This window comes from Mauremys mutica, chromosome 12, assembly GCF_020497125.1.
Source record: "Mauremys mutica isolate MM-2020 ecotype Southern chromosome 12, ASM2049712v1, whole genome shotgun sequence".
Classification (NCBI taxonomy): Eukaryota; Metazoa; Chordata; order Testudines; family Geoemydidae; genus Mauremys; species Mauremys mutica.
The window spans coordinates 63,935,393-63,951,554 of NC_059083.1; the positions used below are offsets into that span (position 1 = coordinate 63,935,393).

The 16,162-nt window shown below is 41.6% G+C and overlaps 1 protein-coding gene across 7 annotated transcripts in view; it reads right to left on the reverse strand.

Annotated features, from left to right (window-relative positions):
* Positions 1-16,162, reverse strand: part of TBCD (tubulin folding cofactor D) — a 266,851-nt gene that overhangs the window by 134,648 nt on the left and 116,041 nt on the right. For all 7 annotated transcript variants that reach the window (XM_044983298.1, XM_044983304.1, XM_044983301.1 and 4 more), the window contains exon 16: positions 5,615-5,672. In XM_044983298.1, coding sequence (XP_044839233.1) covers positions 5,615-5,672 — 58 coding nt within the window. The remainder of the gene's footprint in view (positions 1-5,614; positions 5,673-16,162) is intronic.

Here is a 16,162-nt window from a genome sequence, read left to right on the forward strand (position 1 = left end):
TTGGACTTAAAAATTAAAACTTGGTATAAATCATCTCCCTTGGGAAATATTTTTTCATTTGTTTTTACCAATATTAAAATTAAGAGGGTCAACAAATCAGATTCTTTTAGATGCTTTTTTATGTTCTAACTCAATCACACCTTCCCACTGCTCAGCGGCATTCTTATAGCAAGGATCCACACGTCTATCAGCATGCATGACTAGGGCTTAAAGAGAGAAAAACATACATAGTATGGGTACACGTAGATACACATAAGGAAAGTAATGAAAGTAATGGACACACGTCATCCAATTCCTCATGGTTTTAAAACTATCCCTGTCTCCCTACCTAATTATTGTTTCCTTTTAAATTCCTATCATTTGCTTTTTCACCTACTCTTCCATTCCCAAGTTAGTTATTGGGAATGGGAATCTTTACCATCTCTTCTCCTCCAGCTTTCTTATCCCCCTATAATGGAAAAAATAAATCAAATTGCTATCAACCCCACAGAAACTTTAAAGCTCTAAATATCTAATATCCAGTGGGGAATCTTTAGGTCAACCTAGAAGGCAGCAGACTCCATATGGCTTCCTTCTCTTTAAGTTCAAAGCAGCTCCTGTTGCATCCTCCTCCTAAGGTGAGGGGTAGGGAAGAGCAATTTAAGACAAAAATTGAATTCCTTATGCAACAGTGATTCTAAGCAACAGTTAAATGCTCCATGTGACCACTCTCCAAATCTCCAGGATGGGTACTGACCTTAGGCTGGCAATGATTGTTGGCATGCATCTAACTGCATGATGAGCCTTAACGCGGCCTTGAAATGGTTCCATTAAGAAATAACAGTGGGAAACGCAGTCAGCCAACCATTCTACATATAATCTTCTTGAACACAATTTGATCTAATGTGTTGATCTCAAGGGAGACAAAAGGGGATGAATTAAGGGCTTTGGTACCCTTCAAATAAAAAACAGAGGTATCTTCATAAATCTAAATTGTGAAGTGCTTCCAAAGAATGGACATGAAGGTATTAGAAAAAAATTGGAAGAACAGGCCACTGAGCTGGGTATAGGGGGGCACCCAAACCACAGGGTTTTTTTTGTTTCGTTTTGTTTTGTTTCTTAAAGCCCACCACAGCCCAGCTCATGGCAAGGGATCCAGAGACACCAGAATCACTGTGTGTGGCGGGGGGGAGGCGGGGTTGGGAGGTTGCCTGCCTGCACACTGCGGTGAGACTCAAGGGACTAGAGTAGAGAACTGAGCCAGCTCTGCAGGACAGGAGACACTGCAGGATGAGTTTGAAGCAGGCTTGTTCTTCAATTCTCCCTCCTCCCCCCTGCTCAACCACATAAAGACTCAACCCCATCCTAGTACCTCTGACCCCCCTAGGGTCTGGAACTGACACCTCCCCCAACTTTAAATAGTGCTCCACAGCCACTGATTGGAAGGATTGCTTAAGCTCTGTGTAAGCAATTTAAGACAAACACAAAGCAACTATCATTATAAAATATAATTTGTTGCAAGTCACTAGAATTCTAAATTCTCTTATAAACAGACTTGAAGTCACTGACATCAGGGATGAAATCCTTCATATAAGAAACTGAATTTACAGGTATCTAGTGGGTGAAAGGGAGCTGAACCACAGTAGTGCTTCAGCATAGACACTTCCTACTCCAACAGGAGGGATTCTTCCATAAGGCGTAGGTAATACACCTTCCCAAGAGGCAAAAACTACTCTAACTGAAGCATTCTTCCTTCAATCTAGCACTGTCTATGCTGGGGGTTATGCCAGTTTAACTACATCGCTCAGAGGTGTGGATTTTTCACACCCCTGAGTAATGTAGCTGGGTTGACCTCACTTTTTAACATACACCAACACCTCTCTCACAAACAGAAGTTAGTCCAATAAAAGAGATTACCTCACCCACCTTGTGTCTCAAGAAAATATTTCTCAGCCCTGCTTCCAAATTCAAAGCAGAAAATGCTAACAGAAACGCCTAATTATAGATATACTAAAAAGCTATAACAACTATACGTTTCTAGTTCATGCAATAGAGCGATCCAAACAGTGAAATCAGTGATAATAGTCCTCCCTTAAACCAACCACTGATACAAGAGGAGGAGGAGAGCTAAGAAGTGGGTATTCACCCACGAAAGCTCATGCTGCAAAACGTTTGTTAGTCTATAAGGTGCCACAGGATTCTTTGCTGCTTCTTAAAAAATATTATGCCAGGTGGTATTATCAAGTCCCCAAGTTAAGCAAAAGAAATGGCCTTTTAATTACACCAAGTTAAAATTGGCAAGAAAATAACAGAAGTGGAAATATACAAGCTATGAATTGGTCATACTTTTTTTAAAAATTCTTAATTCAGCACACTATAAACGCAACACAATATTCTGAATGACTTTCTGTAGATACTATTTTTTAAATTGAAATAAATTTACAGAGCACACAGTTTAATTTGTTTTGAGAGAGAAATATGCTTCATCATATTCCCACATTCTTTACAGGGTTTCCAATTTGAATTGACATTAGTAACATACAAATCAAACCCACCACCTTATACACACGTTTTCAAAATAATACATTTGTATACTTTTTTAAACCCACTAAATTTAGATACTAAACAAATCTGTTGCAGTTGTAGTTCTGCCCTCAGTTTATTAAAGAAATTCAAATTATATTTATGTATTTGTTTTGTTGTTGGTTTGTTTTTTGTAAAAGCTTAAAAATGCAAGAGTTTCAAGAATCTACTTGATATCAACTAGAGCATATTCATAAAGATATTTACCGCACTGGGTGACTATTATCTACAGACTTCCTCTTAAAAATAGTTTCAGTTCTCTATGAGAAGCAATTCTTTGGTGCAATGAGGAGTGCAGTTTGGGTGGGACTTAACAGACATACCGTATGCAACGTTACCCTGCAGCTATGATTACAGCACAATCTGAACTGGGAAGGATCAGTAAGATTAAATTACCAAAGCCTTTGATTCCTTCAAATAGTGTAATCTTCCATCCAGAAACTAGCCAAAGCACAGCACAGAAGGTACACTTTACCACCAATAGACTGTAGCACTCCTTTCCATACCCACCTACAAAAACCACACCTAACCCAAGGAAGGAGATAAACAGCACACAATAAAAATGTGCCAAAGCCTTATATAACACACTAACTTTTTAGTGATGAACCACGTTAAAATCATGTTTTCAAACTGTCTGCTAGGTATACACGGACAGAAATAGCAAAAACAACCAAATCGTATTTTAATTTGTATGCATTTGAAATACAGAAAGGCAATCCACACGGAGCCTAATTAGTAAGTATTGTTCTAATCAGTATTAATTTTGGCACCTTAATTCATAGTAGAACTATCAGTTTTACTATTTAGACACAGAATCATAAAACTTAGAGCCAAAATAAAATACCATTAGAGTACCAAGCAAATCATCTGCAAGGACAGGGTACATACCCTGGAAAAAAATTATTTAAACAGCTTCACTTTACCCAAGGCTTATGTTGATCGGTTCAGATGTAGAAATGGCACTGGGAATCAATCTACAATCAATCAGTCAGTACAAAATGTTCTTTCAGAAAAGAATGCTGAGAATCACTTTGCTCTTGAAATTAGTTAATTAGTGGCATCAATGAATAAAGAATGTGTATGGAGCATTCATACACAATTCTTTTTAGCAGTGCACTCAAAGGGGCAGTCAGGTTGAAAATCATGTTTTTATACATGTTACAACTAATTCTTTGGATTATTAAAACAACATTTTAAAAATGTAATTCATTTTTCACCATTTATACTACTAGGTTTTTTTCCCCCTATATTTCTCAGTTTGAAAAATGAAATTTAACTACTGGTAATTAGTAATTAGTTTCTAGACAATTTTATTCTCAGTGCTTTTTCTTCATCTATGCCTGGAATATGTCTTTAGTTTCATACACAGACCTTACTGCAATAATTTGTGATTATTAGTCTAGTACAATGCACTCTATATGGGGCAACATGTTCTGACTATACAGAAGCCGAAACTAGGGCAGCGAGCGTAGCTGCCACCCATTTGTTGAGACACACATTACGCAGGGATCACATTATACCAGTACTCTGTGCTCTGCTCTTGTTCCTATTAACTTCTAGGTGAAGTGCAAGGTTTTGGTTTTAACCTATAAAGCCATAAATGGTTTGGGAATCTGGTCACACAGACAATTGATTCCCTCTTCAAGTGGCAATGCAGCAGCTTCAGTTAGCAGCTTGAGCTTTTAAATAGAGGGGGACTGTAAGAAACAGAGATGTTATCAGAGCATTTTCTGTGAGGAATCTTTCTTGGCTTTGGAATACATTAGCCCCATTAAGAGACTAGATTTCTTAACTTTCTGGGTACGCTACAGAGCCCACTGTTCTTTTGAGGCATTGGAAAGATGGTTCATGTGATAGGGACACATGGGTTTGTTGATGGGTATTTTTATGTCTTTTGTGTTATTTATATGAACTCTTCATTAAATATGTTATAGGTTTTTAACTTTTCCATGAAATATTGTTTGTTCTAGTTGTTGTAAGATTGAGACTCCTTCCTCAGGGCTAGGATCTTTATAAGTAAAAACTCCAATCTAATCAAGTTACATATACATTACATCATACGGAATTACATCCCCAGGCATAACAAGCCTCTCCTCTCCTCCCCTTCCCCCCCACCCCATTTGAATATAACAACTTCCCCTCCATACACTTCCTTCTCCTCAATAGTCAAGCTTTCTTCCTATCTTTTTGCCACCACCAGTGTCCTGCACACAGGGGTGGCTCCAGGCACCAGCACGCCAAGCGAGTGCCTGGGGCAGCAAGCCACGGGGGGCGCTCTGCCGGTCGCCGTGAGAGTGGCAGGCAGGTTGCCTTCGGCGGCATGCCTGCGGGAGGTTCACTGGTCCCGCGGCTTCGGCGGACTCCCACAGGCATGCCACCGAATCCGCGGGACCGGGGACCTCCCGCAGGTAAGCCGCCGAAGGCAGCCTTCCTGCCATGCTTAGGGTGGCAAAATACCTAGAGCCGCCCCTGCCTGCACAGAGTTTCTATAGGGCACACTTTGGTGTTTCTGGCCCTTCCTTCTTATCCTAGCCTAGATACTTACATAGGTGACTAACTTAAATGTTCTAGCTCTACAGAAAGAGCTTCATCTTTACAAGTCAACCTCTTTCCGTCTACATAAATGAATTTTTAAAAATTATTTACTGCAGTTGGAAAATGACAATGGACACGCAATGAGAACAGAACGTCACACTAGATGCCACATAGCATAGTTAAGATTCAGTAGAGTTTTATATATTAGCAGTAACCCTTATGTATATTACATAGTCACAGTATATTACTAAATAGCTCTTTATATAACATATATTGCACTATAGAAATGTGGTAACAATAGCTCAGATTTTAACTGTGGACCCATTATATGAAATGTAAAGCCATGTTTTTAATATGCACTCAGACCATATTCTTTAGGGGTTTAACAAAGTACTTACTGTTCATGACATACAACATTGTGTTCAAATACTCTAGCTCTACATAATTAGCTTGTATTGCAAGCAAACTATAAAGGAATTTTTAAAAAAGAAAGGCATAAACAAAACCAATAACTTACAGAGGCAGCTCTTCTGCAGTTAATATCACGATCAAACACTGCAGCTATTACTAATGCACTGGAAAAGAAAAATACAGCATATAAGTAATAAAATATAAAAATTAACAATTTACAAACAGCATGCCAACATTTAACCTTCCATTTGAATACTCAGTATTCCCTGGAAAGAAGTTACAATTTCTTAATGCAAATCAGAGTTATAGTTTATGTATTCATAGAATTGTTTCCCACATTTTTGGAAATTAAGGAAATGTGCAAGCAGCAAGCCCAGTTAAAGCACAGTTCACATTACTTTATAGAGAGTTGGCAAAAGAGAGTATTGACACAATCCACAATATGGACACATTATTGAACAGGTCTTGCAAACTTTTGTTATTATTTGTAGAATAGAGACATTCATAAAAGAATATCTGATAAGTAGAAAACCTTAAAGGCAACAGCATATCTAGTCAATTGGCAGTACAGAGTTGTTTCTATCTGCATACCGACAGCCAGAAGACTAGAGCATTAAAGACACGCTTTAGACACGTGGCAGCATGTAATCTCTGGAGTTTCATGAGGCTTCATTAACAAACAGTGTCTTGAGATTCTCAGATGAATGGAAGTTACACATGGACAGGACTATATTTTGAAGAGCGAACTTCCTTACCCCTTTTGATACACTGAATAAGAACAAATGCACAAGTGAATTTTATTTAAGACAGCTCGTTAGGAGGAAAAACAATCCAGAGACATGATTAGGCATAGTTTAATTCTCTGCAGCATAGGATATAATATTTCATAGTTCAAAAATAATTTTCCCACCCTGGCCAACAGACAGCAGGAATTAAGGGGAACACAAATTGAAAAAGCCAGAAACTGGCCTGCACTGGCAATTCTGATTAATGCTCATCCACAGTAGATACCGTCTATTTGAATCCACTGGGTAGCTTAAGGGTGATGGACCAGCAACCAACAAGAACTGTAACACTGTTAATATTATCCCATTGCTTTTTCCATACCAAACTTTTCAGTATTTTAATGTATAACCTTCACATTATATGAACAAATCTTTAAATATATTTATGCTGAAAATATTTTAATCATACATGAAAATAAAACTAAATTAGGATTTCAAGACATTTTAAAAAGACTAACTTTTAAATTCAATTAAAATCAAAGCTCTGTTTGTCATTGGTGTCAGTTCAATAGCATCTCATAATCAATTCTAGAACAAAGAATCAGATACTATTCTCAATGTAGAATCTCTACTGAGACATGGTGATAGGCAAGATTACCAGTCTGGAACATAAACTAATTACTCTCTGCTCTACTATGCTATGTTTTAGATTATAGAGCTCAGCAATTGGTGATTAATCTCCATCTTTCAGTAATGATTTGATAGAAGACAATGTTCCAATGTCTCAAGTCACTAAGATGACTTTTTTAAACAAAGTATGGTCCAATACACTTACTAGTATACCATTTAGTAATATCAAACACTGAAAACTAAACTACAATTGACAAAAATACAACTTTTGATACATTATCCGTGTGCATGTTCACTTACTCCCCTAATATGCAACAGATCTCCCACTCAATGCAAATGAATAAAGTCACATTGTATCAAAATATTTGATGAATAGTCTATGAATATACTCCTTTTTGTACTAAGTGTTGTATTTAAAACAAAAGTAAATCTATGTATTAAGCTGTCAATGGCAAACACTTAAAATTATACCCTGATTCTCTGATAAGTTTTCGGTTTTTTAACTTAGCAGGACATTAGGCTTGCACCCAAGTACCTAACTTATCTGGGGTTGGAATCAACATAGCACCTTTTTAAACAAATATTTAAAAAGTAATACATTACAAACTACCCCACAGGTCAACACAGCAAGTCAAATGTATTATGTAAGATATATGTAAAACAAACTGAAGTAATGACAACCATACAAGACATTGCAATAACATACACTACACCTTGAAGCTTAGGAGTTACAGAAACACAAGACAACATAAAAATTTGCTACAAAAAGCATGAGTAAATCATGCTCCCTAAAGACTAATTGCAATGCAAAATTGTAATATCTGAAAAGACAGTTACCTTCTCCATAACTGGTGTTCTTCGAGATGTGTTGCTCATGTCCATTCCATATTAGGTGTGTGTGTGTGCTCGCCACATGCACTAGTGCTGCAAGTATTTCCCTCAGCAGTATCCGTAGGGGTCCAGCTCTGGCTCCCTCTGGTGTGGCACCTGCATGGCGCGGTATGAGGGGCACCACCAGCTCCCCCCACCCTAGTTCCTTCTTGCCGGAAACTCCGACAGTGGGGAAGAATGGCGGGTTATGGAATGGACATGAGCAACACATCTAGAAGAACACCAATTACGGAAAAGGTAACTATCTTTTCTTCTTCGAGTGCTTGCTCATGTCCATTCCATATTAGGTAACTCCCAAGCAATACCCCTGGAGGTGGGTAGGAGTTCACTGATGTATAGATCGTAACACAGCATCATCTCTGGCCTGCTGAGTGATGGTGTAGTGCACCATGAATGTGAGAACTGAAGACCATGTCATAGCTGTGCAAATGTTCTGGGTAGGGACATGTGCCAAGAAGGCCACAGAGGACGCCTGAGCTCTGGTCGAGTTGGCCCTCACAATCGGCAGCAGTGGGACCTGTGAAAGCTTGTAATAGGTCTGGACGCAGAAGGTGATCCAGCTGGAAATCCTCTGCGAGGACACCAGAAGGCCCTTCATCCTGTCCGCTGTCACGATGAAGAGCTGGGTCGACCTGTGGAAGGACTTAGCACGCTCTAGGTAAAACTCCAGAGCATGTCTGATGTCCAGGGCGCGTAGCTTCCTTTCCTCACTAGTGGTGTGTGGCTTGGGACAAAACACCCAAGGAGGAAGATGTCCTGATTAACATGGAGGAAGACACCAACTTCAGCAGAAAGGCCAGATGGGGTCAAAGTTGAACTTTGTCCTTGTAGATCACCATATATGGAGGCTCCAATGTCAGGGTTTTAAGCTTAGACACTCCTCTCATGGATGTTATGGACACAAGGAAAGCGACCTTCCATGACAGGTGGGAGAGGGAGCAGAAGCCCATAGGTCCATGAGCCTAGAAAGAACCAAGTTCTCACTGTGGGACAGGGGCTCAGGCTGGTGGGAAGAGTCTCCCGAGGCCTCTCAGGAAGCAGACCGACATGTCGTGTGAGAACACCGTCTGACCTTGAATCGGTGGGTAGAAAGCGGAGATAGCTGCAAGATGCACCCTGTTGGAAGACTGGGCCAGCCCCTGGTTCTTAAGAAGGAGCAGATAATCTAAGATCGATTGTAAGGAGGAGCGTGTTGTGGGAAATGTTATGCTTAGATGCCCAGTGGGAGAACCTCGTCCACTTGGCCAGGTAGGTTGCTCTAGTGGAAGGCTTCCTGCTCTCCAAGAAGATTTGCTGGACCTCGTTAGAGCAGGCCCACTCTTTCGGGTTCAACCACGCAGCACCCACGTCGTGAGGTGGAGGGAGGTGAGGCTGGTGTGTAAGAGACACCCGTGATCCTGCGAGAGCAGATCCGGTCAGTCGGGAAGGGGCCAGGGAGCAGTCACCATCAGGTACATCAGCATGCCAAGCCAATGTTGGCGCGGCCATGCCAGGGCGAGCCTCATGACTTGAGCCTTCTCTCTCTTGATCTTTGACAGGACTCTGCTGACAAGCAGGAACACGTGTATCAGGCCCCCCGACCATGACAGGAGGAAGGCATCAGAGAGGGAGTCCTTGCCAAGACCCTGCAGGGAACAGAAGCAATAGCAATTCCTGTTCTGTCTGGTGGCAAACAGGTCCACTTGGGGAGTTCCCCGCCTCTGGAAGAGCATTCAGGCTACCTCCAGATAGAGTGACCATTTGTGGTGAGAGAAAAAGGATCTGCTAGTGTGTTCCTAGTGGAAGTGACTGGCCTCCAGGTGGACTGCATGCTCGATGCAGAAATCCCACATTTGGAGAGCCTCTTGACAGAGAGCCAATGAGTGTGCTCCTCCTTGCCTGTCGATGTAGAACATCAAGGCCATATTGTCTGTCAACATTCTCACCACCTTGCTCTCCAGGTGCGGTAGAAACACCCTGCAGGCCAAATGTACCACTCTGAGCTCTTTGACATCTCTGTGCAATGGCATCTCCTCTGGGGACCACTTGCCCTGGGTCTGGAGGTCGCCGAGATGCGCTCCCCAGCCTAGGTCCAAAGCATCCAATATCAGCTCGATGGCGTGACAAGGGCTGTCAAATGGAACTCCTTTCAGGACTGCCCTGGGGTTGGTCCACCACTGCAGTGAGGTAAGTATCATTGGTGGGATGGTAACAACCTTTTCCAGCGGCAAAGAGTCCTGTGGCACCTTATAGACTAACAGACGTATTGGAGCATGAGCTTTCGTGGGTGAATACCCACTTCATCGGATGCATGCGATCTCTGGACTGGGAATAGACAATCACCTGCCAGTGCTGTAAGGACCACATCCGGAGCCTGTCATGGCAGACAATATATGTACATGCTGCCATGTGTCCCAGCAGGCACAGACAAACCCTGGCCATGGTCAGGGGGAACACGGAGACTCCCGCAATGAGGTCCACCAATGCTTGGAACCTTTCCTGTGGCACAAACTGCTCTGGTGTAGGTGGACTCGAGCACCGCTCTGATGAACTCTAGCCTCTGCACAGGAACTAACGTCCACTTTTTGTCGTTTACTAGCAGGCCGAACTATCAGCACGTGGCCTGCAACACTATGACATCCCTTTGGACTTGCGACTTGGATCGACCTTTGACCAGACAGCTGTCGATATATGAGTAGATCTGGATAGCAGCTTACCTCAGGCATCGGGGTATTACCGACATGCACTTGGTAAACACCCCCAGTGATGTCACTAGGCCAAAAGGGAGGACTGCAAACTGGTGTGGTCCTATCCCACCTGTGTCCTTGGAAGATCACTATATGAAAGCACATGTCCTTCAAGCCAGGAGCGGCATACCAGTGTCCCAGATCCAGGGAGGGGATGATGGAGGCCAGGGAGACCATGCAGAACTTTAACTTCTTTAGATATTTGTTGAGGTCTCGTAGGTCCAGGATAGGCCATAGACTGCTCTTAGCCTTTGGGATTAAGAAATACCAGGAATAGAACCCCTTGTTCCTGTACTCGTAAGGAACCTCTTCCACCACACCCAGCTGCAGCAACTCTTCTACCTCCTGTGCGAGGAGACTCTCATGAGAGGGGTCCCTGAAGAGGGACGTGGACGTGGGGTGGGGGGGGTAGACAAACTGGAGGGTATAACCCTGCGCCACTGTACTGAGGACCCAGTGGTCTGAAGTTATGGTGGTCCATGCCGGGAGAAAAAAGAAAGGCAGTTGGAGAAAGGCAGGAAAGATAGATCCGGGGTATAGTCTGGTAGGTTGCCCTCAAGCGCACCCTCAAAACGCCCACTTGCTCCCCTGCTTATTGCGGGTCGAGCCCGATTGGACGGAGGTAGGTGGCTCAGGCGGCGTTTGTAGCCCCTGCTCTTTTTGGGGTGCAGCTCCTGATGGGGTTGGCTCCCTTGGCCCTGAGCTAGCTGCGGTTTGAACCACCTACAGGCTGGACCAGGAATGTACAGTCCTAGAATTTTCAGGGTAATGCAGGAGTCCTTGAGCCCATGCACCTTACTGTCCATCTGTTCTGCAAACAGGGCCTAGTCATTGAAGGGAAGGTCCTGCATTGACTGCTGAGCCTCTGTCGACAGGCCAGCGAGGAGCAGCCAGGATGCCCGCCGCATGGAGATGGCTGAGGCCATGGTGCGAGCCGCGGAATCCACTGTGTCTGAAGCTGTCTGGAGGACCACCCTGGCCGCAACAGTGCCCTCCTTGAGGATCGCTCAGAATTCCTTCCTGGGACCTTCAGGAAGTGAAACCTCAAACTTGGCCATGGCCTGCCACATGTTGTAATCGTAGCGGCCGAAGAGAGCATGGTGGTTGGCCACTCTCAATCAAAAGCTAGAAGACAAATACATTTTTCGCTCAAACAGATCAGGTAGGTTTGCCCTTGGTCCCGGGTACCACCAGCGTGGGCAGCACCGATAGCGTCAGGATCTCCTGCACTGCCTGCAGGGCCTCTGATGTCGATGGGACACCTAAATGATGGAGGCCCTCGTTACTGTCCGGGGTGGCAGGCATTCTACAGGATGGGCTGGACCGCTCAACTTGAGCTGGGGTCCGACTCCTTGATGGAGGCGTCGAGCTGCCTGGCACAGGTCTTGGCTCTCCTCCAGCCCTGTCCTCTCCCTTATGGGAAGTGGGGGATCATCCCCTCATGGGTCTCTTCAGCTTCTTGGTTGGAGATGGGGAGGGGGGATCAGTGCCAGCATGAAGATGGTGCCGGCAGGGCGCTCCACACCAACGCTGCGGTACTCAGGGCTGAGTCGGATCTCTGCTCCGGTGACAGGGTCAGCACAAACTCCATCAGGAGTGCCCTGAAATGGATGTGTGTCTCCTTTTTCGTTTGGGGTTTGAAGGATTTACAGATGCGACACTTGTTGCTTATGTGTCCTTCGCCTAGACACCTCAAACAACTAGCATGCAGGTCGCTGATGGGCACAGGCCGCTTACAACGATTGCAGGGCTTAAAGCCTGGGGACCGGGGCATGCCCCATCCAGGTCCAACTAAACTAGAACTCACATTAAGGGAACTATTAACTGTCAACTATTTTACAATTATTTTACAGGAAACATTTGGAAGAAACACTGAACACAACGCTATGCTAGCTGAAGCAGCAGACATTCCAGCACCATCACTGGTGGGAAGAAGGAACTGAGGGTGGGGGAGCCAGCAGCACCCTTACACTGCAGTATGTGCGCACTACTCCAAGGGCACCAGAGCCAGTCCCCTACATATACCACTGAGGGAAAAACTTCTGGCACTGGTGCATGTGATAAGCACACGCACATAATATGGAATGGACATGAGCAAGCACTCCAAGAAGAGTATTTACAATGGCACTAGCTGACAAAACAAAAGAGGAATCATTATGCACAATGCATCGTGATTTTGTACAGTTCAGTACCCATTCACATTAACAGAAGCTGGTGTTTAAACATGCCATATAAAGAGAGGTGTAAGTATATCCCAGAAGATCTAGTCTACATCTCTAGAAACCTACCTCCAGCATTCAACTAACTGCTTTGGCAAGTAATAGCCATTTCAGCAGAATCATTTAAGCAGAAAATTATTCCTTTCGGACTCTGAAATTCTTCATTACATTATTTATTGACTCAAGGCAAAACAGGAAATAAATATTAGCTGAAAGGTAAATACACAATGGCTTTGCTTCAGCATAAAGATATTAATTACACAATGCCGTCAAATCAATCTGTATTTAGAGTACTAATCGTTATCTGCAAAAATATACAGAGTAGTTCATCTTTTTTTCTAAGAGGATATAACTCTTACTGCATTGAAGACAGCTAAAGAAATATATTAAATACTTTCCTAATATTACTTTTCCATGTGCGCAAAACTGCTGTCACCACAAGGATTTATGTGATTACGAACTAGGAGGGGTGATGATCTGTATAACGATGAGTGGGAGAATAGGTGACTACAATATACTCTCTATTAAAATGTAGTCTACACTACAAAACAGTGTGAAAGTCCCTGGAATAGATAAACAACATTTCCCCATTTGGGAGACAAAGAAGGGAAACTTGAGGGATGTGTGTTTTTTGGTGCCAGCAACTCTTTAAACATAAAAGTGAGTATACACAATATTAGGAAAATATTATGCTGGTAAAGAAAGAGAACCAGATTTCTGTTTCAAGTTTCCAAAGGGTTAAATATGAACCATCCTAAGGTGAAAACATTAATTGTAAATTATGAAACATTTTGACAGTGTCCTTTTGTGACATGAACTATCCATGCCAGACAGTTCAGCATTACGTATGCTGTCCTTAACTCAACCGTGGGAGAGTTTTGCTAAAACAACAGTTACAGACTAAGTATCAGTTTTAGCTTTTAGTTATCTACCCTATCCTCAGTTTCTCTTTCAACAATGGTGAGATTAAGATGCAAAAAGCAGCTTCAATTAAAAATATGACATTTTATTCTCTCCCAATGACTTCATAATTAATATGCTGATCTTAAAGGTTAGAATCAAACATTACAAGTTTTCAGCTACTAGCTTGAGAGCAAGTCCTGTTCTTTCTGCTTTGTAATTAAAAGGGAAAATGTAAACTTGAAATCTAATCAATTCCAAAAATTGAATGCAAAATAGTTTCAGGTTACTAAACCTAACAGAGGCTCTGTAGCCAATTTTTGTAGTTTTACCAAATCACATTTTTTACACATTTTTCCTCTCCTCTATTAGTGTATGAAAGACCCACACAAAAGGGGAAATTGATCTACTGACCACACAAGAGAAACCATGAAGCAGACTATATACTATTTTACATGCTTAGAAGTGAATAACTCTGAGCAACTGTACAACAGAGTTTATTGCCCCTTCTTAACTGTTACATTCACAAATCAAGCCTTTTCTCTATGATCATAGTTGTGTGTTAATCCTTTTACTAAGAACATTTAAAACTCATCAAGCTGTGTTAACGAATTGTTCAAATTCATTTCATATTTTAAATAAGTGCATGCAGATACTCTGCTGTGATATGCAATGCAACTAGCAATGAGAACAGTCTTTCTAAGATGAAACATGTTTAAGGTGTCTTCTTTTGCTTTCATTGTGGGAGTTTATGTGATACAAACAATGTAAAGGAACAGCTCATGTAAAACAAAGTGGGATTTTTTTTTTTAAGGCAGGTAAAGAAACTTGTCTTGACTTGTTTGGGACTTACCGCACCTGATTTCTAACAGGTAGAGCAAACAATAGCTCACTCATTTGAGTCTCCAGGAGACACCTTTTGTAGTTCTAAGTATATTTAACTTGTTACAATACTGTACTCTCTTTAGCTTAACTTAATTTAACTATTAGAAAGAACTGTGTTGGAGTCTTTAATGATACTTTAGTCCCAAGCGGTTGTGGCAGCATACTAGAAATCATAATTTAGCAGTGTCTAACTTTTAAAAGACACCTCAATATTAAAGTAAAGAGATTTGCATCACTTCTTAAATAAAAATGTCAAGAGGCCATAGCAATGCCAGATATAGTATGTGAAAACTGTGTGTATTTCAGTAAATAAATCTTTTGAAAGAATACTATTAGTAGAGATCATAGTAATGGGGCTTAAACACAACACACTGTAAATGAATAAAAAAGAAAAAAGGCGACAGCATTTAAATTCAAGATTAACTTTTAGCAAACACCTTTACACTATAGAAAAGCAAGACCAATCATCAAACAGTGCAAATTCTATCCAACAACTCTCTTCTGAAGATAGTATTCAATCAACAAATCGATTTTTGTACATGGAAATTATTCTTTGTTTCATCCGGGCACAAGATGTAGCTCAGAGCAATGCTTCAAATTTCCTGATTCTACATGACAATCTTGCCCTGGAGCAAGCTACTTCAGTTTATCAGATAGCCACACCCTCTTTTTCTTCTTACCACAAACACCACACTACCGCAGGGAAGACTAAACTTCTTACACTCCTATACTGCACGCATTATTTGTATAGTACAATGCTATGCTGAACTGGGGAGGGAGGAGAAAGGGGAGAGAGTAGTCAGTCATCATAAGTTAACAAAAGAGGTACAAATGCTAAGAACAATTCATTTATTGTTCACTTGTGTCATTTTATTTAAGGACATGAACAGGCATTCCAACTGTTCAATGTAATAAATCTAGAAGGTTACAACTGAAGCACAATTTAGAAGTTACTCAAAAAATTCTATACAAATAGTAGAAGTGCATTTCCCTACTCTCTTTTTGCATAGTGGCTTTAGACAGACTGGCAGAACATCTCTACTTCGTAGTGCACAGCTGCTTCTTAGTCTAGAATGTATTTCTTTGGATTTTTTCTGGGGGGGAATGAGAACACAATTATCATCACATGCCTCACAGTTCTTAAACTACACATTATTTACACTCTTCTAGTACAGAAGAAACATTCACTAGTTTTAAGTTAAATAGTGGGAGGAGGGTTTAAATCAAGCATTATAAACAAATGGTGAATTACCTAAAAAATACTCCCAGTATGACACTTTTGGTACATGCAAATATTCCAGAAGATAGTAAGGCAGTCCTGCAATGAATTCAGCAGTTACTTAATTTTTAAATTATGCATGATCCCAACAATTTTCTTTTTGTATTGCATGTGGGCTTGTAGTTTGGATAGTGCAGGGAAGGGTTAGAACTACTGTTCCTTTAGAAACCAGTTAAACCGGACTTAAAAAAAATAAACACTCCAAAGGGCATTTGTGTTGGTTCAGATACCAAAATAAGGACAGAAATAATAATAGTCAAGATAAGTATCCAGATAAAAGTACTATAATTCTGAGGCAAAGACTTTGTTCATCTGCAATTTTGATTAGTTAAGAGTAGTACTGAGCTCAGAGTAGGAGTAAGTAGTCTAGGTCCTACTGGCACCTTAACAAGTTTGCCA